Source organism: Panthera leo, chromosome B1 (assembly GCF_018350215.1).
Source record: "Panthera leo isolate Ple1 chromosome B1, P.leo_Ple1_pat1.1, whole genome shotgun sequence".
NCBI lineage: Eukaryota > Metazoa > Chordata > Mammalia > Carnivora > Felidae > Panthera > Panthera leo.
The window spans coordinates 149,605,296-149,628,839 of record NC_056682.1 but is presented as its reverse complement, the minus strand read 5'-3'; the positions used below and the strand labels follow the sequence as shown (position 1 = coordinate 149,628,839).

The 23,544-nt window shown below is 35.9% G+C and overlaps 1 protein-coding gene and 1 long non-coding RNA gene across 4 annotated transcripts in view; one reads left to right on the top strand and one right to left on the bottom strand.

The window, feature by feature from the left end:
• LOC122218183 overlaps window positions 1-5,129 on the top strand; it is a 20,122-nt gene extending 14,993 nt beyond the window's left edge. For both annotated transcript variants that reach the window (XR_006201926.1, XR_006201925.1), the window contains exon 2: window positions 4,917-5,129. This is a non-coding gene — a long non-coding RNA (uncharacterized LOC122218183). The remainder of the gene's footprint in view (window positions 1-4,916) is intronic.
• On the bottom strand, window positions 2,123-23,544 carry GNRHR (gonadotropin releasing hormone receptor). 2 transcript variants are annotated; one of them, XM_042936253.1, is made up of 3 exons: window positions 23,026-23,544; window positions 4,861-5,080; window positions 2,123-2,403 (listed from the first exon to the last, which is right to left on the bottom strand). In XM_042936253.1, the coding sequence occupies exons 1-3, from the start codon at window positions 23,542-23,544 to the stop codon at window positions 2,159-2,161; spliced, it is 984 nt and encodes a 327-aa protein (XP_042792187.1). In that variant the 3' UTR covers window positions 2,123-2,158. The 2 variants fall into 2 exon arrangements, with proteins under 2 accessions (XP_042792187.1, XP_042792188.1); XM_042936254.1 differs by having other exon boundaries at window positions 2,382-2,403; window positions 4,861-4,952.

Genomic DNA, 23,544 nt, shown 5'->3' with positions numbered 1-23,544 from the left:
ATTTTGAATAGCCCTTTACCTAATGTATCAGAAAATGCCTGAGAACATACCTAAATAGAACAGTTTCTTAAACATCTAAGAGCAAAGCTAACATGTGTGTTCATTAAACACATGTCTAATAAAGCCCTTAAATTATATTGTGTATACATGTGTTGTTTTTGCCTTTAAATCTGGAAGTAAGAATTGTTATCAATTTAGGAATAAGTATATTATAAAAGATTAAAGGAGAAGATTGGTTTTATTGTAACTTACAGATATTATTGTGTCATCTAGTAGAACCATAAAATCTTGGTGTCAATATACATGCCTTAAAAGTTAACCTTGAGTATTTTAGCATGTTACAAATTTTGAGCCTTGCCCGATTCAACTGTAGAGTTGGTACATGGATTGATTAATTAAAGGTATGGGCTTAGTAAAAAAGAAGATATGAATGAAAGAGTAGAAGGAAGGAGGTCAATGGTAACAAACAGGATAAGTTGAAGTGGAATTAGAAAATAATGTGTGATTGGACACACACACACACACACACACACACACAACTGCACTGAAAAGTATGTGTGAGCAGAAGAGCAAAATAAGTAAAGACCGTCATTAGTCTAATTAGTAATTTACTTTCCACAATTTCATGTGCACTGGAAATTTTGAAATTACATTTCATCTTTGAGTGGCACTAAATATCTCATATGAATGTAATGGTATTTTACCTATTTTTTTAAAAGTTTATTTATTTTGAGAGAGAGCGCGCGCGCGCTCACATGACCAGCGGAGATTAAGAGAGAGAGGGAAAGAATCCCAAATAGGCTCTGCACTGTTAGTGGGGAGCCTGATGCGGGGCTTCATCCTACAAACCAGGAAATAATGACCTGAGCCGAGATCAAGAGTTGAGTGCTTAACCAACTGAGCCACCCAGGTGCCCCTATTTTACCTATTTTTAAAAAAGAAATTAAATCGTACCTGAATTACTTTAAAGTCCCTTATAAGCTTTTCTCATAATGTGTATTAGAGTCTCATAATTTTTATCCTTTTCCTTCTTTAATGGAACATAGAAATAGGCCTGAATAAAAAGAGGTATTGTGCCCACATATTTTGAAAATGATACCACTTAATGTGAATATCAGTAGGTGTTAGTTACACATTTACGGAGTTTTTCTTTATCTGTTTTCAATACTTTGTTGGCTCCGTTGACTTGTATATATTGAAACTGTAATTTTCAGTGTTCCTCTGATGTATCAAATATCTTTTCACTTATGCATTTGATTATTTATTTTTCTTAGTGACTTGTGGATTATAGATTCAGTAAGATCGGAAGATAGAAAAAAATCTCCTATTAAAACAGAGGGCATATTATGTATAAGACATGATCAGTATAGGTCTCTTCTTGATTGTATTTAAAAATAGTGTTATATTAGTACAATTACCACAAACTCCACTGATTATGCAGCCTAGAGGAATGTTCTAACCCCTGTCCAAATATGAATCCTTCTACACTTGCCGTTTCTATGAAGGCACTTCATGCTGTCTCAAGACTGGGATGAAGGAGAGCTACTTGTAAGTCTTGTCAGATGGTTGGAATGGATGGTGGGTTGGTTGCTGAATAATTCAAACTTCAGATGTTTTTGGAATCAAAGAAAAAATTAGATCCATTGCACTTTTTTTTTTTAACCAGAGGAGGGAAGATTGATCTTATGGGCAGGGGAAATACTCTGTCTGTGCTTTGCATATTATTGTAGTATAAGATATAATTGCTGCTAAGCCCTTGGAGTAAAACTCTCAAAGGCATGCCTAGGTTAAGACTGTGCTGTGGTTTCTGAGCCTTACTTTTTGGAATCTCTTTGCCTTAGGCCATGGCTCTTTTAAAAATTTACACATTATTAGACAGGGAGAAAATGATAAGAAATCTATATAACATAGGAGTTCAGAAAGGGCAGAAATTCAGTTTATGATTATGAGGTAATATTTTTCTTGAATTTTCTTTTTCTTTGTATTTTTTTCTTTATATTTGAATTTCTGACAATGTGATGTCTAAAAGAATAAGAATGTTAACATTAAACTCTGCTTTGTTTTTATATAAAAACGCTGCAACCTTTGTGTTTATTATTCTCATTTGATGAAATTCACTACCATGCTCTTCTTCACGACTTCCTGCGTATTCTACCAATTACAGAGAGAAATATCCATATATAAGTGGATCAAAGCATGGATTTAAAAGAGCAAAGAGAAAGAAGAAGTGATTTACTGGATCTGACACCCTATTTAACATTTCAGGATCAAACCAGTACCAAATTCCTAGGACATAGTAGGGAGTCCAGCAGACAGTAAATGAAGTGGCAAATGCAACTGTCATCTTTAGGGTCCTCAGCCGAGCTCTTGGTATATTGTTCTTAGATTGATTCAGTTGTAATTCTGTGAGATAGAGAAAAAAGTAGGTGTTTAAAGACCAGTTTTATTATAAAACCAAAATGGACAAAAAAGGAAGAGAGAATCACTAATTCAAACTAATTACTGGAATAAGAACACATTTCCAATATTTTTAATAACGGTAATTTGTTTGAAAAGGATGTTAATGTTTCAGGTTTTCCACTGTTATGTCACATAATGAATAGAAAAGATTAAAGATGACAGTGCTCTTAAAAATAAGTTTCCATCAGGTGTACCTGTGTGGCTCAGTCGGTTAAGTGTCCAACTTTGCCTCAGGTCATGATCTCACCGTCTGTGAGTTCGAGCCCCGCATTGGGTTCTGTGCTGACAGCTCGGAGCCTGGAGGCTGCTTCGGATTCTGTGTCTCCTTCTCTCTCTGCCCCTTCCCAACTTTTGCTATGTCTCTATATGTCTCTCAAAAAATAAAATAAATGTAAAAAAAATTTTTTAAAGTAAGTTTCCACCAAACTAATTTGGATTTGAAGTGTGAAAGTACTCAAACTCTTAAAATATAAATTAAAAAAATATAAACATAAAGTTGAGCTGAATTGAATTATCTGTTCACACAGAATTATACTTACTGAAATATCTCTGAGTAAGGATAATGAGGATCACGCATGGATGAAAGTGTGTTGTCCAAGATTGTCTTTCTCAACCATGTTCTATGATATTCAAAAAAATTTCACTTTTCATACCAATGCATCACTTAAAGTTCGCAGGTGTGTGTGCGTGTGTGCATGGTGTATGTGGTGTGTGTGTGTCTGGGGGTATGTTGCCTGTGTGTGTGGTATATATGTGCTTACTGTATGGTGTGTGTGTGTTTTGTGTGTCTGGTGTGTGTGTGATACGTGTGGTGTCTGTGTGAAGTTTGCAACTTCTTGTTCATTGATCACAAAAGAGTGGAAATATGGAAGAAAACATTTATATGCATGATGTTTTAATTATAAAATCAATTTTTAACTAGAAATGTTAAAGTCGATAGTTCATTGAGTACAGATTGGTTATAGATTTTTGTCATACAAACGTAATTACCGTTTACTCTGTACCTTGCTATGGACCTTGTTCTTTTCATACATTATTTCATTTAATCTTCAATATATGTAAACTTCAATGACATAAGTAATAAAAAAATCAGTAGGGATAAATACTTTAATAAAAAAAAAATCTTGGCTTAGCACGGGGGCTAGATTTGAAAAAATATTGATCCTCCTATAACACACTGTATTTCTCCCTCTTTTGAAATATCATCACATTTCATTATTGGTTTACTGTTTTACTATCTTTTCTGCTAGATGGTGGATTCCAGGAAAGTGGAATAGTTTACTGGCCTGTTTTATTCACCATGGTATCCACATCTATCATCATTTCTAGCAATATTGAGTAGTTAATACATACTGGTTGAGTAAATAAAAGATTAAGTAACTAAATCTATGTTAATAATATTTAACTATTGCCCTTTGCCTCTGCTGTTTTGTTTTTCTGCTTCTGCCTACCTCACGTTTCTTCAGATTCAGCCCTATTTGGGATCTATCTTCTTATTCTGTATGCATCCTTAGATATCCCTTATAGAACTGAATTTCTCTAGGATAAGATTTTGAAGGCAAATTGTTTTTGTTGTTTTTGCAGTATACTTTTTAATAAGAATCAAATATCATTTTGTGCTGGGAACTGCCCAAGTTTCTATTACAGAGCATCACCATAATTATTTCCTTTAGAAAAAAATATGTTGAGAGTAATCACACTACAGTAATTAAGATGATTTTCCTATTAAGTTGTACCAGGTATAACTTATGCATTATGTCACTGATAACATGTCTTTTGGATGTTATGATGACGTAGCCATGTTTACTTTGCAAATTCATAAATTTTAGTTTTTGGGAATGTACCAGATTACTGAAGCAAAAAAGGCACAACCACAGCTGTGAAAATTCAGATAAAAGTGTCAGTTACAACAGTATTTCACACACCAATGTACACACACACACACACACACACACACAAGCCCAGTTATGTTGTGTGGAATAGGGGATTTGAATATGAAACAGAACAGCTGAACTTTAACGATTCTCTTGGCTACCATTTAACGAGGTATACTTTGCAATATTATAGAAATCAGGTGTTTGGTATGGTGTTATAGTGGCCCAGCAGGAGCAATTTGCCAATGCTTATACTGGGTAAACTAATGTAGTTGTTCTTTCATTCTTAATTTCATGGTACAAATTTAGAACATTGGGAGATACCAAATGACCTCATCTGTAAATTAGGGATAGTAAAAGTATAATAAAAGTATTACCTCATAGGGTGAGTATGAATAGTAACTGAGCTAATGTATGTAAACTGCTTAGAACAGTGTCTGGCACATAGTGCATGTCACTCTGCTTTGAATATTGCTGTTTGAAACCTGTTTGCCCACAATTAACATTGAGTCTAAGGAATACATACTGTGGGGATCTTGATGAAGGACCTGTGTCAGGGTGAAGATGATTTTTGCATTGCAGATTAACATGATGAGAAGAGGGATGATGAAGAGGCAGCTGAAGGTGAAAAAGTTATAAAAGGCCTGATGCCACCATTGTGGAAAACTGCAGTGTGTGACACATTGAGAGAAACCATCTGTCTGCCCAGAGCTGTCTGCTAAGTGGATCATCCGGAAGATATATAACTGTATGAGAAAAGAAAACAATTAAAAGATGGTGTTACTTTCTTTCAAACAGTATTTGCATGTTTTCTTGAAAGCTTTTTCCTTCTGTATTCTCCAGGTCTTCTAACACGTTGTTGCCCAAAACAATGACTAAGCTCCTTGATGTAATCCTTTTGTCACTTCAATGAGAAGCTGTAAAGTGGATCTTTACTTAAAATATGTTTGGGTAATGTGAATGGATCTATAGGATTTTGGATTTTTTGGAAACTATTTCAACCTAGCAGAATGATCAGCAACCAAGGATTTAAACATTGTTGTATTTCAATTTCAGATGCAATTATGCTGAGTAAACCTTTTGGAAGTGATTTTGTCCATCATAACTGTAGCAGCTAAAGCTGTATCTAGCAGTTAGAATGTGCTCCCCAAATACATATTTAAATTTTATTTTTTGAAACAGAAAACCCCATTCAAATGGTCAAAGACATGAATAGACCATTTACAAAAGATGTAACAGTGGCCCTTAAGGACGTGAAAAGATGTTCAACCTCACTTGTGTGAAGAAAAATGCCTATTAAGGCTACAGTGACATGGCATTTTTCACTATAAGGATTGGCAAAAATTAAAAATAACATACTTTCATGGGCAGGTTGTAAGAAAATATAGACTCTCCCACATTGCTAGTAGGAATGCAAATTGGCACAACCACTAGGGAGAAGAATTTAGCAATAGCTAGCATAACTATATCTGAATTTACCTTTGACCCAGCAATCTGACATCCAGGATTTTACCCTGAAGATACACTCCCACCTCTGTTATATGAAAATACATAGGCAGAAAGTTATTCATTGATGCATTGTTTGTAATTGAAAAAACATTAAAAATAACATAAATACCAATTCATGGAACAGTAGTTGAATAAACTGTGGTGGATCACACAACAGAGTGCTATACAGCTGCAAAAAAAGAGTAAGGAAAATCTCTGTATATTTATGTGCATGTGTGTGTGTGTATTTATTTTCTAGCTCTGTCTTCTGGGAGCCTAGGAAAAATGATATCCCAGTAGCAATAAGCACATCCAGCACTCTAGTACCCAGATCTTGTTTTCTAAATACCATTCTCTACCAAAAGGAACCAGACGGAGTTCATTGGAGAGATGAGTGAGCCCAAGGCTGACAAACTGAATATGTGCTTGGAACAGTTTGTGCCATAAAGCCAAGAAGTACTAAAAGAATAATGGAGCATGTCAAAAAGAGCTCGGGAGCTAGCTTGAAAGTACTCCCATTGGTAAAATCTGGGACAGTTTAAGCATTGAAAACAAAACCAAAAATAAATAAACCAAACCAAACAAAACAACAACAACAAAAACCCTGATAAAAGGAATGATTAACAATAAAATAAAGGAAGAATCCATGAATTCTTGCTGATAGTAATTACAAAAGAATGACTACAAATAAATGGGGAGGGGGAAAAAAGCTCTTTGATACTGTAGAAAGCCAAATAATAAATGTATAAGGAATAATGAAAGTAGTGATTACCAAATGCTAATAATTGATTCAGGCAAGCATCATCAATGGATGGTAAAAACATGGATGAAATTTGAAGAAAGCAGGGTATTAACATCATCTTGAAGTATTTACCTGCAAGACCGCTTTTCTTATAAAGAGTAAAATTAATACCTTTACAGTAGATAACCAAATAAATTAACATAGCCAATAATGGGACCAACTGACAACATCTGCTTCCTTATATAATTCATTGACAGGTACTAACCATCACTTCTTTGCTATCTTGGATTATAACCTTGGATTCTTTTTTGTTAAAAGGAACATTTTTGGGACAGTTGCTCAGGTATGAATAAGTTATATAGATTAGAATAGTATTTTTTCAGTGTTAATTTCCTGATTTTTGTTTGATACTTGTACTGTGGGTATGTGCCAGAAAAAACAAAACAAAACAAAAAAACAACACTGAAGTATCAAAAGGGACATCATATCTGAATTTACTTTTAAACAATTTAGAAAAAATTTATAGGAAACAAAGCAAATAAGTAATGTAGTAAAATGTTAATATTTGGGGAAACTGAGGGAAAGGTATTCCAGAAAACTATGATTCTTGCAACCTTTCTCTAAGTGTGAAAGTATTTTGTTGTTGTTGTTTTTAAAACACAAATGAATCAACCATTAAAGAAACGTTGCAAAGATGACAGTAGTAGGGGGACCCTATGCTTGCCTCATTCCTTGAACACAGCCAGATAAATATAAAATCATTCTGAACACGCAAGTAATTGGTCTGAGGACTGAGAGACAATCTGCACATCTAGAGGGAGAAAAATGGCCACATAGTGGAAGATAGGAACTGTGGAGAGTTGTTGGGGCAGAAATGAATTGTAGGTGCTGTAGAGGGGAGGGAGCCCTGATCACAGAGAGAGGGGAGAGAGAGAAAGCAGCATACAGGGGATTGCACAAGAAAAACACTTCCCCAAAAGCATTCACTGGGAAAATGAAAGGGGCTGATTATTGTAAGTTTTTACAAGCAGCAGAACTCAAAGTCTGAAGTTTTAGAAGTCTGCACCATTGCTGGAATCATGCCTGGCAGGCTTAGCGATGCTCCTGTGGGGAAGGAGGACAGAGGCCCAGGAGCAGACAGTGTGCTTTGAGGATCCTTTGGGTTGCACTGAGAAAGACATTTCCCCTTATTGGAGTGTATTTGGGAGAGGTGGCACTGCCTCTCGGAGGACAAAAGAAATGGTGGCACCATTGAGAGGTCCCAGTAATTAGCATAGCAGCGAGGTACCTGCTGAGGACAGCTAACCTGGAAGTCAGTTTTTGGCTGTGTCTTATCATAAACTCTGAGACCCTGCATGGTTGTGTGACTTCTTTTCTGGGACAAACTGGCACCAACCACAGTGCAGTGAGAACTTTCCCTAAAAGATCAGTGCATGTCCCTAAATTTTAGAGTTTGGAAACCCAGCCACATGCCTGAGCTAAAACACAGGAGCACTGAACCAGATAGCTCAGACACAGACAAGGTGAAGGCAGCGTTCTGATGGAAGCCTGGAACACAAGAGTAGAGATTGTTCACACTTATGTGAGGGCTTGCTGAAAAGAGATATGTGTGAACTCCCCTTTCCTGGGACAAGAGAGTGAGGTGGCACCATTTTCACCCGCCCATCAGCACAGACAGATTTCAGTGAGCAACACAGCACTCCCAGTGGAGGCTGAAGCTGCTTACATCAACCCTGCCCCACTGTGCCCTGCAGGTGCACCTCTACTAGGGCAAGTCAGCCTGAGAACCAGTGCAGCAGGCCCCTCCCCCAGAAGACCAGCACAAGCCCCTCACCCTCCATATGCACCAAGTCTACTGACCATAGAGTGATGCAACGCTTTAGCTCTAGGGGGAACAGGATCTTGGCTTTTCTAACAAGCAGACCAAAACCAACTGGTTAAAACTTGCCACATCAGGATAAGGTCCAAACATTCCCCACTGCAGGTAAGAAGAAACTCTGCAGAGGACTGATCTGAGGGGAAAAAGCAGCCAAGACACTACAGCAGGGTGCACACAGCATACACCAAAAAAACTTTCTGAAGTGCCAGGCCCTGGACAGTATATAACCTCTTCTTAATATAGCCATTATACTCAGAAGCAGGAAACGTAACGGTCTTTCCTAACAACAGAAGACAGAGATCTAGGCAAATGCTAAGATGGGAAAGTTCATCCCAAAAGAAAGAACAAGAAGAGGTCGCAGCCAGGGATCTAACCAAAACAGATGTAAGTAATATGCCTGAACTAGAATTTAAAACAACAATCATAAGGATACTACCTCAGCTTGAGAAAAGTATAGAAGACACTAGGGATTCCCTTATTGCAGAGATGAAAATTAAAACCAGTCAAGCTAAAATAAAAAACCTTGTAACTGAGATGCAAAACTGATCAGTATAATGACAACAAGGATGGAAGAAGCTAAGGAAAGAATAAGTGATATAGAAGATGAAATTAGGGAAAAGAATGAAGTTGAAAAGAAGCAGGAGAGAAAAATATTGGATCATGAATATAGACTTAGGGAACTGAGTGCCTCCATAAAGCATAATAATATTTGTATCATAGGAGTCCTAGAAGAAGGAGGGGAAAAGGGGCAGAGGGTTTATTTGAGTAAATTATAGCTGAAAACTTCCCTAATCTGGGGAAGGAAACAGACATGGAAATCCAGAAGGCATAGAGAACCCCCATCAAAATCAACAAAAGGAGACCAACAGTAAAACATAGTAGTAAACTTTGCAACATACACAGATAAGGAAATAATCCTGAAAGTAGGAAGGGAAAAAAGTCATTAACCTACAAGGGAAGACAAATAAGTTTTGCAGCAGATCTCTCCACAGAAACTTGGCAGGGCAGTGGGAGTGGCATGATATATTCAATGTGCCGAATGGGAAAAATATTCAGCCATCAATGCATTATCCAACAAGACTGTCATTCAGAATAGGAGGAATGATAAAGAATTTCCTAGACAAACAAAAACTAAGAGTTTGTGATCACTAAACCAACCCTGCAAGAAATATTAAAGGGGACTCTTTGAGTGGGAAAGAAAGACCAATAACACCAAACATTAGAAGGAACAGAGAAAATCTCCAGAAACAGTGACTTTACAGGTAATACAATGACACTAAATTCATATCTATCAATAATCACTCTGAATGTAAAAATGACTAAATGCTCCAATCAAAAGACATATGGTAACAGAATGGATAAAAAAATAAGACCCATTGCTGTGCTGCTTACAAGAGACTCATTTTAGACCTAAAAACACCTGCAGGTTGAAAGTGAGAGGATGGAGAACAATTTATCATGCTAATGGACATCAAAAGAAAGCCAGAGTAGCCATACTTATATCAGACAAACTAGATTTTAAACCAAAGATTGTAACAAGTGATGAAGAAGGACACTATATCATAAGTAAAGGATCTATCCAACCAGAAGATCTAAGAATAATATCTAAGAATATATCTAATAAGATCTAAATATTTATACTCCCAATTTGGGAGAACCCAAAGGTATAAATCAATTAATAACAAACATAAAGAAATTCATTGATAATAATACAGTAATAGGAAGGGACTTTAAACACCCCATTTACAACAATGGACAGATCATCTAAGCAGAACAACAAGGAAAAAATGGCTTTGATGACACACTAGACCAGATGGACTTAACAGATATATTCAGAACATTTCATCCTAACACAGCAGAATATTCACCTTTTTGAGTTCACATGGAACATTGTACAGAATACATCACATATTGGGTCACAAATCAGGCCTTAACAAGTACAAAAAGACTGAGCTCATACCATGCATATTTGAAGACCACCATGCTATGAAACTTGAAGTCAGCCACAAGAAAAAATCTGGAAAGACCACAAATACATGGAGATTAAAGAATATCCTACTAAAGAACAAATGGGTTAACTAGGAAATTAAAGAAGAAATAAAACAAATATATGGAGAAAAATGAAAATGAAAATATGACAGTTCAAAATCTTTGGGATGTAGCAAAGGTAGTCAAAAGAGAAGTGTATACCAATACAGGCCTACCTTAAGAAGCAAGAAAAGTTTCAAATACACAAGCTAACCTTACACCTAAAGGAGCTAGAAAAGGAACAGCAAATAAAGTCTAAAGCCAGAAAAGGAAGGGAAATAATAAAGCTTAGAGCAGAAATAAATGATGTGGAAACAAACAAAAACAGCAGAAGAGATCAATGAAACTAAGAGCTGGTTCTTTGAATAAATTAATAAAATTGATACATCTCCAGCCAGACTTACCAAAAAGAAAAGAGAAAGGACCCAAATAAATAAAATCACAAATGAAAGAGAAGAGATCACAACCAACACCATAGAAATCAAACAATTATAAGAGAATATTAGGAAAAATTTTATGTCAATGAACTGGGCAATCTGGAAGAAGTGGATAAATTCCTGGAAACATACAAACTACCAAAACAAACAGGAAGGAATAAAAAAAACCTAACAGACTTGTAACTAGTTAAGAAATTAAATCAGTAATCAAAAATCTCCCAACAAACAAAAATCCAGGGCCAGATGGCTTCCCAGGGGAATTCTACCAAACATTTAAAGAAGAGTTAATATCTATTCTTCTCAAACTGTTCCCCCCACCAAAAAAAAAAAAAAAAAAAAAAAAAAAAAAAAAAAAAAAAAAAAAAAAAAAAATAGAAATAGAAAGAAACTTCCAAACTCATTCTATAAGGCAAGTATTACCTTGATTCCAAAACCAGACAAAGACCCCACCAAAGGCCAATATCTCTGATGAACATAGATGCAAAAATTCTCAACAAGATACTCATAAATCAAATCCAACAGTACATGAAAGGAATTATTCACCATGATCAAGAGGGATTCATTTCTGGGCTGCAGGTGTGGTTTAATATTTGCACATCAATGTGATGCATCACACTAATAAAAGAAAGGACAAGAACCATATGATCCTCTCAATAGATGCAGAAAAAGCATTTGACAAAATACAACATCTATTATTCATAAAAACCCTCAACAAAGTAGGGATAGAGGAACATACCTCAACATCATAAAGGCCATGTATGAAAAACCCATAGCTAATATCATCCTCAATGGGAAAAAACAGTGCTTTTCCTCTACAGTCATTAACAAGACAAGGATGTCCACTCTCACCAATGTTATTTACCATAGTAATGGTAGTCTTGCCTCATCAATCAGACAACAAAAAGAAATAAAAAACATTCAAATTGGCAAGGAAGAAACCAACCTTTCACTATTCATAGACAACATGCTACTCTATGTAGAAAAACTGAAAAACTCCACCGAAAATTACTAGAACTGATATGTGAATTTAGCAAAGTTGTAGAATAGAAAATCAACATACAGAAATCTGTCGCATTTCTATATGTCAATAATGAAGCAGGAGAAAGAGAAATCAAAGAATTGATCTCATTTATAATTGAACCAAAAACCATAAGACAGATAGGAATAAACCTAGCCGACGAAGTAAAATATCTGCACACTGAAAGTTATGGAATACTTCTGGAAGAAATTGAAGATAACACAAAGAAATGGAAAAATATTCCATGCTCATGGATTGGAAGAAGAAATATTGTTAAAAAGTCTATACTACCCCGAGAAATCTACACATTTAATGCAACTCCTATCAAAATACCACCAGCATTTTTCACAGAACTAGAACAAACAATTGTAAAATTTGTATGGAAAAACAAAAGACCCCAAATAGCCAAAGGAATCTTGAAAAGGCAAAGCAAAGCTGGAAGTATTACAATTTCAGATGTCCAGTTATATTACAAAGCTGCAATCACCAGATAGTATGGTATTGGCACACAGACACATGGATCAATGGAACAGAACAGAAAACCCAGAAATGGACCCACAACTATATGGTCAACTAATCTTTAACAAAGCAGGGAAGAATATCCAATGGAAAAAAGACAGCCTCTTCAACAAATGATGGTGGCAAAACTGGACAGCAATATACAGAACAATGAAACCAGACGACTTTTTATACCAAACAGAAAAATAAATTCAAAATGGATGAAAGACCTAAATGTGAGACAGGAAGCCAAATCCTACAGAACATAGGTAGCAACCTCTTTGACATCAGCTGTAGCAACTTCTTACTAGACATGTCACTGGAGGCAAGGGAAACAAAAGCAAAAATAAACTATTGGGATTTAATCAAGATAAAAAGCTTCTGCACAGTGAAAGGAACAGTCAACAAAACTTAAAGGCAGCCTACAGAATAGGAGAAGATATTTGCAAATGACATATCTGATAAAGGGTTAGTATCCAAAATTTATAAAGTATTTATGAAACTCAATACTCAAAACCAAATAGTCCAGTTAAGAAACAGGCAGAGCCATAAACAGACATTTTTCCAAAGATATACAGATGGCTAACATCCACATGAAAAGATGCTCAACATCACTCATCATCAAAGCAATACAAATCAAAATCACAATGAGATACCACCTCACACCTGTCAGAATGGTTAATGTTAGCAACTCAGGAAACAGATACTGGCAAGGAAGCAGAGAAAGGGGAACCCCCTTGCCCCGTTTGTGGGAATGCAAACTGGTGCAGCCACTGTAGAAAACAGTATTGAGGTTCCTAAAAAGTTAAAAATAGAAGTACTTACAAGCCAGCAATTACACTGGTGTTTACCCAAAGGATACAAAAATACTGATTGAGGGGGCATATCACCCTAGGTTTATAGCAGCATTATCAATAATAACCAAACTATGGTGGTGCCTGGGTGGCTCAGTCAGTTGATTTCAGCTCAGGTCATGGCCCAGGGTTGTGGGTTGAGTTCTGAATCAGGCTACATGCTAAGTGTAGAGCCTACTTAAGATTTTGTCTCTCTCTCTCCCCCTCTGCCCCTCTTCCCTGACTATGCTCTCCCTGAAACAAGTAAAATAAAGTAACATAACATAACATAACATAACATAACATAACATAACATAACATAAAAATAAAATAAAATAAAATAAAATAAAATAAAATAAAATAAAACAACAACAAAAAAACAATAGCCAAACTATGGAAAGAATCCAAATGCCCATCAATCGATGAATGTATAAAGAAGAGGTGGTATATATATATAATGGGATATTATTCAGTCATCAAAAGGAATGAAATCTTGCCATTTGCAACAACATATATGGAGCTGGAGTGTATTATGCTAAGTGAAATAAGTCAGTCAAAGACAAATCCCATATGATTTCACTCACATGTGGAATTTAAGAAACAAAACAGGTAAAGATAGGGAAAGGGAAAAAAAGAGAGGAAAGGAAACCATAAGAGAACAGACTGAGGGTTGATGGTGAAAGGTGGGTGGGGAATGGGTTAGATGGGTGATGGATATTAAGGAGGGCACTTGTTGGGATGAGCATGGGGTGTTATATGTAAGTGATGCATTACTAAATTGTACACCTGAAACCAATTTACCATATGTTAACTATCTAGAATTTAAATTTTTTTTTTCAACGTTTTTTATTTATTTTTGGGACAGAGAGAGACAGAGCATGAACGGGGGAGGGGCAGTGAGAGAGGGAGACACAGAATCGGAAACAGGCTCCAGGCTCCGAGCCATCAGCCCAGAGCCTGACGCGGGGCTCGAACTCACGGACCGTGAGATCGTGACCTGGCTGAAGTCGGACGCTTAACCGACTGCGCCACCCAGGCGCCCCTAACTATCTAGAATTTAAATAAAAATTTGAAATAAGAAAGAATAAGGAAATGTTGCCAAGTACTTTTCAAAAACACATACTAATGAGTATACACTGAAATTTTCCCCATTTATCAAGTGAACTTCTTACCTAGTCATTTCCAAGCTTCTCCACTGGGAAACTTCATCTTACCATGACACATTATTAAAATGAAAATATAAGAGTGACCAAGCATTTTAAAACTAATAGCAAATAAATTCAAACAAAAACGTTACAGGATTTTTAAAATTTTAAGCAATTGAGGGACAGTATTTATTTCTTAAAGTCTTTAATTGAATTAATAAATCCAATTAACTTAATTAATTCCACAGGCCCAGGATTTGTTTCCTTTTTGGGGTGATGGAGTGGTAGTGGAGTATGCTTTTAAAAAAACACAACAAGCCTATATTTCCTTTCTTTGCTTGTAGAGTAGAGAAATTTAATATAATGTAAATATAATAAACTCTAAATAAAATATAAGTAAAATAATATAAAATATAATGCTCTATCTTTTATTTGTAATTAAAATGTTGATTTTCAGTTTCAGATCTTTTTTCAAGGGCAAAATAGTATTGTTAAATTAATCCACTAGAGGGTGCACAATGATCATATCATCAAATTTAAAGCTCAGAAACTCAAACATGTATTCAACTAATTCTATTTTATAATCCAGATATTTTTCCATATCACAAAGTAACCATTTAAGTTTTCCATACTTCTTTGCAGACTGACTTTAAATTTAAAGTTCAGTTCTGAATTTGACCCAACAGATGTTGTGAGTCTTTGGAAGAGTTACTTTACAAAGAACTTGAGAATCTAGTATTTCTTTAAAACCTTAGGTACTTCCCTCCACAACTTCCTGATCATACTTGGACCCAGATGATCCGAGTTTGACTTTCTTCTCTGCACTAGGCCACATTTTCACTTTAATATTTCATCTTTTTAAGTTAATATGATAAAACTTTCAATAAAATGGCTTTTTTTTTCCCTGGTGCAAAAAGATGATTTATTAAAGCAGTAGGACAGGTCCTCTGGGTGGAAGAGGTGCCTGGACCCTGAGGAGAGACTGATTATGTACTTGGGAGTTGGGGAAGGTAAAGTCAAAGGAGTGTGTTTCCAAAGGGATTTTCTTTCTTTTTTTTTTTTTTTAAATATGAAATTTATTGTCAAATTGGTTTCCATACAACACCCAGTGCTCATCCCAGCAGGTGCCCTCCTCAATACCCATCACCCACCCTCCCCTCCCTCCCACCAGCCATCAACCCTCAGTTTGTTCTCAGTTTTTAAGAGTCTCTTATGTTTTGGTTCCCTCCCTCTCAAAAGAGATTTTCATATGCTAAAGAAAACTCACAGGACACTGGGGGCCTAGCTATCCTCAAGCTAAGGTTGTTTTTCCCTCTAGCAAAGCATTAACTTAAAGACAGCAAGGAGTTCCTGGAGAAAAGGTATATTGTGCCTGCCTCAAGTATTTGTCACTGGGCTGCAAGTTATAAGGAAATTTAATCTGACTTTGAAATAAAGTACTATGATTTGAGCTGATAGTTATCATCTTCGTTTAATAAATGCTTATTTTTAAAGCAACTCCTTGTTCAAAAACTACTCTAGGTGCTCTCTGTCATAAAAGATGAACCAGATATATCCTGTTATCAGAGAATTTAAAATTTGGTAGGGGAGATAATAGCATGGTTGTGACACCTGTTGTACGTACTAGGTAAACTGTGATAAGTGCTAAAAGAGTGATATGGTAAAGTGTTATGGTAACTCAGAATCTTACTTTCCCATAAATTGTTTTAGCCTAGGTTCAGTTTATTTTGTGCTCCAAGGTCATGTTCATTTGAATGATTAGTATAGGGATCTACTTTAGTTCGTGGGTTGTTGGGTTTTTTTTTTTGTCTTTGGATTATATTTCTTTAATTTCTTTGTTTCTCCTTTCTCATACCTGACCTCAGTTCTCATCAGTAGTTGCTTTATTTTGCCATAAATGAGAGAAGTATGTTTTCCTTCTTTACAGTCATTTGCATATGCTTCTTAGAGTATTATTTTTAACCCTCACCTTATCCCAGCCTAATTACGTTATTGTCTAATCTTTTCCGGAGGTAATTATCTTTATTACTATTTTTAAATGTTTATTTATTTTGAGAGAAAGAGAGCATGAACAAGCAGAGGAGGTGCAGAGAGAGAGGGAGAGAGAGAGAGAGTCCTAAGTAGGCTTCACTCTGTCAGCAAAGAGCACGACATGGGGCTCGAAACTGTGAACAGTGAGATCATGACCTGAGCCGAAAGGAAGTGTCAGACGCTTAACCAACTGAGCCACCTGGGAAGCCCCAAGAGGTAATTGTTTTTAGATAGTGTACTTCATTCAGTTTCCTCATCTATAAAACAGGGATGTTAATAGTATTTACCTATAGGGGCTGTCAAGACAATTAAATGATTTAATACTTGCCAAGCATTTCTAATAATGCCTGGCACACAGTTAGCACTATATGAGTTATAAACATTATTATGAAAAAAATTTCAGGGCACACAACTTATAAATGTGTATTCATATATTTATTTATTTATATATTTGTAAATGTATACCATATATTATTTCCTTATAGCTCTTAAGCATCTATTCTCAACTTAAGACTTTCCTGCCATATCCTTCTCCAGCATCCTACAGGAACAAAGGAAATAGACAACATTGCATGGTGTGATATACTGTAGTATTTAAAAGCTCTGGGTATGGAGTTAACTGGATGTACTGACACCCACACTTACTAGACAGTAATCTTGGGCGTTGTATATAACATTCTTAACCTTAGTTTCTTTATGAATGAAAAAAAGATAATTGTATCCAATATAGAGAGTTGTTGGGAGCCTTACAGGAAATAATGCATGCAAAAGGATTTAGCATATTTCCCGGCACATATTTATGTCTTCAATAACTAACATTTATCATCATCATCATTATTGTTGTTATTTATGTATTTAGTATGCTACTACTATGTTCCAGTATAGTTCTTGGCATATTGTACACGTGTGACAGGTGTTTATTGAATTTAAGCTCCTTGTCAAGTTCAGAAACACATTCCATTCCTGTCAAGTGCACTCTGTGTGTCAAGGCAAGCCTCTACACATCTTCAGGCCATATATATATGTATATGTATATATACACATATATATACACATATATGTATATATATATATATACATATATATACACATACATAAATATACATTTATATAATTTTATATAAATTTATATATAAAATTTAATATTTATATATTTACATATAAATTTATATAAATTTATACTATATATATTATATATATATATATTATATATATATATATATATATATTTAATGTTCATTTATTTTTGAGAGAGCACAGACAGGGAGGGACAGAGAGAGGGCCGGGACAGAGGATCCTTAGCAGGTTCTGCTCTGACAACAGTGAGTCCGATGTGAGGCCCGAACTCATGAACTGCAAGATCATGACCTGAGCTGAAGTTGGATGCTCAACTGACTGAGCCACCCAGGCACCCCCAGCCATGTATCTTTACACCAAAGACCAAAAGGATGTCTCATATATCATGCCTTCTGACCTGGGTTAATGTTAGAATTTAAAAGCTGTCCAAATGTATGCTCCATATTAACATGGATAAGCTAGTGGTATGAACTTCTGCAAATAATCTGCTACTCTGTAACACTTGTGGTGGTAAATGACTGTCATTGGAAAGCATGTGATTTTTGATTAGATATGGACACATCTAATTCAGGAAATGTTTTATCCTCAACATGCACTTACGAACCTAACCACACATAGTCTTAAAGCAGATTGCCTTTCAGGTCATGTTTGTTCCTTCTCTTCTTTTCCCTTCCTTTCCTTTTTCTTTTCTCCCTCTTTCTTCCCTCCTTGCCTCCCTCCTTGCCTGCCTGCCTTCTTCCTTCCTACCTTCCTCCTCCCTTCCTTCCTTCCTTCCTTCCTTTCTTATTTGACTGTTACAAATGATACCTTTAAGACTAGAACTATTATGCATCAGCATATATAGCTTTCAGAATGAGCAGGATAGCCTGGTGACTAGGGAGTACATTGGCTAAACTTACTTATCAGTCAGAATGAATGTTATAGTTTTGAGAAATTGGAAATAATCTTTATGTAAGCCAATTCTCTTTGCTGTCTCTTAAAGGATCATTTAATTTTCATACACGTATTTCCCTATTATTTTATCTCCTGACTTCAAAAACTCTTTATGAACAAAGGAATGAAAGCAGGAGGAGAGGAAGGAATGAACATTATCAGAGTGTTTAAAAATTAAGTCTTGTACTAGATGATTTTATGTATCTTTATAATTTATTCTTCATAATTATGCTTTTAAACTTAGTTACAGTAATTTTCTCAGAACCACAGAGATGGTAACAGACAGCATTGAGATTTGAAACCAACTTTGTTAAAATCCAATATTCATGCCATTTCTACTATTCTATTTTCTTCCAAGCTTTGTTTCAGGGAAATCTAAGGTCTTTAGAGACCATGAGCAGGACTAGTAAATGGTCAAGCAGAAGATTGGCTTCCCTTACCTCTCTTTAGCAAGAACAGCTCCACTTGTATGTTTCATTGGAGCTCCAGATAGAATTTTGCTTTTTTTTTTTTTTTAAGTTTACTTATTTATTTTTAGAGAGAGAGAACGAGTGTGAGAGGGAGAGGGGCAGAGAGAGAGGGACAGAAAATCCCAAGGAGGTTCTGTGCTGTCAGCACCACGCTCAATGTGGGGCTCAATCTCAAGAACAGTGAGATCATGACCTGAGCCTAAATCAAGAGTTGGACGCTCAACCAACTGAGCCACCAGGCACCCTTAGAATTTTGCTTTTTTAAAAAATAATTCCATTACTAGGAAAAAGTTTGAAAGTTGAGCTATGCTATGCTGGAACTTCTGAAAATATATCCCCAGACCATCACAGAATTTCTCAAGCAATAGACAATCAATATGTAAACCAGAGGATGATGATTAAATTCATCCTTTCAATGTAAATTAGCCGTTACAGGATGCACCTTTGTCAGTGGGCTTATCCATAGAGCATGGTGAAGTTTACTATGTGCCATAGTCTAGAAGTAAAAAGGCCTTTCAGTCTTTCATCTTCCCCATTAAACATGTGTAACATTAGTCATGGGATTAAAACCTCTTTTATTCAGAGAGACAGCAGAGAGAGAGAGCTATAATAAAAAGAAAAACCGGACTTAATACAAAGACGTGAGTCCAACAGGTCAAGTGACATTGAGAAAGTCAATGAATCCCTTTAAACCAGTTGTTTTTGAACTGCAGATTGTACCCACCAGTCAGTGGCAATCAACAGTAAATAATGAAACAGTAAATAATGAAATGGAGGGATGCTCAGTCAGTTGAGTGGTTGACTGTATTTGGGCTCAGGTCATGATCTGAACAGTTTGTGGGATTGAGCCCCGCATGGGGCTGTGTGCTGACAGTGCGAAGTCTGCTTGGGATTATCTCTCTCCCTCTCTCTTTCTGCCCCTTCCTGACTCATGTTCTCTCTCTCAAAATAAGTAAATTTTAAAAAAAAATGAAGTGGAATGGTGTTGAATATTTTATGAAAAATTTTCCCAGTTATAAGTGTGTGAGGAACAGACAAAGTCCCAATGTAGTATGCATTTCTTACTGCCAGAAAGGTGTGCACGCCATTGCTTTCAAAGATTCTCTTTGTATGTTCTCTGATACGCGGGGTAGTGGTAGTAACATGGCTGTTATGTGCTGCACAGAGTGAGGTTTTTCAGGAAGCTTCAGCAAAGTGCTTTACAAATATAATCTGTTGCTGAAAGTAAGGATGAATTATGTGTTTTACCAAATAAAAGAATACCATCATTTTCTGTGGCCCATATTCACACAAATCTCTCAGGAAGAGTGATGTATTTGAGGTCAGGCTATTACATGAAAATCTGAAACAATTCAAACTTAATTTCATAATTTCTTTTTACTATATCAAGACAGATAAGTATTTGGCACTATCTTTCTATTATTGCTGTGACATACTTAGATGAAGATAATTGAATTAATAAATCAATATTTTTATTATACCCTCTGGGACAGTGCTTAGAGAAGGTTGAAATTGTTAATTTGCATTTCAGTTATTATCACAATTTGACCTATTTCTGCTTCTTCAGACTTTCATCAATATCCTAACTTACCAGCTACTTTCCAAACGGCTATACTTCTCCAAAGACCTTATACTGATATCATCATGTCCTAAAGCAAATGTTTTCAGCTTTTTTCACAGTTTGCCTTCCCTCCCCCTTCAAACAAACAGAGAAACAAACAGGCAGACACTTCTGTTCTCAACCTACCTGCCTATTTCAATGGTTTCACTGTTAAAACTCCTTGGCTAAAAATATTAGAGCTTTAGTTTATACTGTTCTCTTTATCAACTCCCTAAATCCAATTTGTTGCCAAACTTTGTTTTTTGTTTGAAATGTACCTCTTAAAATCAATGCTCTCTGAGACCACCCTAGCCACCAACCTAATCATTTCATTGCCAGAAAATTCAGAAAAGGTTTCTCTGTTTCTCGCAATTATTTGGGTCTATGAAAATTTTCCTAAAATATTTTTGTTAAAAAATCATTTTATTTCTTGCATAGGACTCACAAAGGATATGTGGCTCCCACATTAATTTCAGAATTTCCCCTGGTTATCAATGTCTTCTATAATATAGGTCCATTATACCCTTCATTCATTCATTTAAATGAATGAAGCCAATTTGTTTTTAAAGGAAAAAGTGAAGGATTTATTTGATCTGCAGAGAAATTAGATCATCTGAACATTTAAAGTTTCTATTTCTGCTAGTTGTCCTATTATGTACAGTGAATTTTAATGAAGTTGAACACAACAGAGTCTCCACCGTTTAAGAATGTGTTCCTTAATGACAAAGACGAGCAAATGCATGATCATGATGTTTTATGACAAATAGTACACGAGAACTAGAAGACAAGGGAGCAACCACCAAATCTGATATCTTGCTGGTGCCACCTCTCAATCTTTCACTTCAGCCAGACAAGTGTCCTGTGAAAATTAATCACACATTTCAACCTTTCCTGAAAAATATATGTGATCCTTGACTTTTTTTTCTATCTAAATACCATTCATCTGAAAAAACCCAGCTTATCCTACTTTTTTCTTAAATCATTCCTTCACCATTTCAACTCTTACTCATTTCTCCTTCTTACACTGGTACTAGGTTTTATAAATGTTAAGTATATGGTTGTATTAGTTTTATAAAAGTATTGTCTCCACAACTGAATTACATTTTATTGGGGGGTGGTTTCTTTGAAACCATCAGTATCATGCTCAGTGTGAAGAAACTTACTTGTTTATCTTTCCTAAGAAAAAGAATAAATAGGCAACACTCTTACTTTAAAGAAACAAAATGGAAAACTTAAACCATAGCCTTATCTAAATAGTCTCATTTCAAGAGACGTATTTACTATACCCATTCTTGTATATTCAGTCACCATGAGAATCTTCATATGCCTTTCTCCAGGAACATCAGAGTACTTTAGTTTTTCCCATTCCTCCTGCCATAAAACACACCCCAACTAAATTGATCTAATATCCATGAAATATTAGTTAAGTGAGGAATTGGTGGTGAAAATTTGGTGGCCCAACTTTTTAGTGTTTTAACTGTATTTAATGAGTTTTGCATGGCAGGATTTTTGTTGTTGTTTTATGTTTCTTATTTTTGTTTTTTTAAAGCACCTGGCCCATTTAGAATGTCTACATAAATTCCATTTGTAGTGGCAGATTTTGGGAACATCCTGGTCAACCTTGATGCCACTTCTTGACACATCCTTGTACCCTGGGTTCATCATCATATGATACATTTACAAGCATAGAGACAATTTACTCATCTGTTATTAGGGAATCTTTGCTATTTGTAAGACCGTGTCCTTTTCTTCAGAGATATGACTGCTGAAAAAAAGGCAAATTCTACAGGCCAATTAACCAGGTTGCCTCAGATGAGGACAATCTGGAACAATATCTACCTGTACCTGATTTTGCTAACAGCCTGTTATTGTCTAAACTTTTTCCAGAAAAGCTCAAGTCAATCTCAGAGAAATATTCAGATTTCAGAAGTCCAGGGTTTCCCACTTTTCCTCTTTATTCAGTCCCACCCGGCTGCAAACTCCAGAACAACCTACTAGCTGACAATAGTTCTAAGTTGCGACAGAAACAGATTAGTTTCCACTCAAGAAATCCCAAATAAGACAAATTATAAATACTTTCTACCTATGCAAATTCCATAGTTCCTAAATATTCTCTCCATTTACCATATCAAACAGAGCAAAAGAAGAACTAGAGGAAAGAATAAGATGGGGTTGAGGTCCAATTGGACAATAGCCACATTTTTTGAGGAGCATTTACTATGTACCAGAGATTATGCTAGACACTTTAATACATTGTTCTTCTTATCTTTACAAAAGTTGCATAATATAGGCATTACCTCCATTTTATAAATGAAGGAACTGAAACCCAGAGAAGCTAAAAATTTGCCCAAGGTAACAGCCAGGATTAAACTTTGCTCTTGAATTTCCAGAATCCAAGCTCTCGAAGACAATACAATACTGCCTTTGACATACAATAATACAATACAATACTCAAGATTAGATAGGAAATCTGTGATTGCCATATCCAAACAAGTTCATGATAATGGTTTACCTGTGGTCCAGCAAGGATACTACTGAGGAGCCATGCCAAGCCAATCATGGACTGTCCGAGCTTGCCATTGCTTTTCACAGCTAGAGGCCTCGTGATGGCCAGGGAGCGGTCCAGGCTGATCACTACCATCATAAAAGCTGGGGCATACATGGAGAAAAGCTTCAGATAGCTGAGCACTTTGCAGAGGAGCTCTCCAGCATACCATTGAACTGTAATATTCCACATCCCATCTAGTGGCATGACAAGCAGAGTCTCCAACAGGTTGGCTAAGGTCAGATGTTTTAAAAGCATCTTCATTCTTGAAAGCTTTTTTCCTTTCTCTTTCTTCTGAGTCCACTTCTGAAGTTTCAACAAGAAAGAAGCGTTAAAAGTTGTAGAGAGTAGAAAAAGGAAGAAAGTAACCGTCACTCGGATCTTTCCAGATAATGTCAGTGTGGGGAGGTTGCCCTGCATCAGTGGGATGCTGTTGTTTATGGCTGAGCAGTGATTCTGATTCTGTTCAGGAGGGGCACTTGCCAT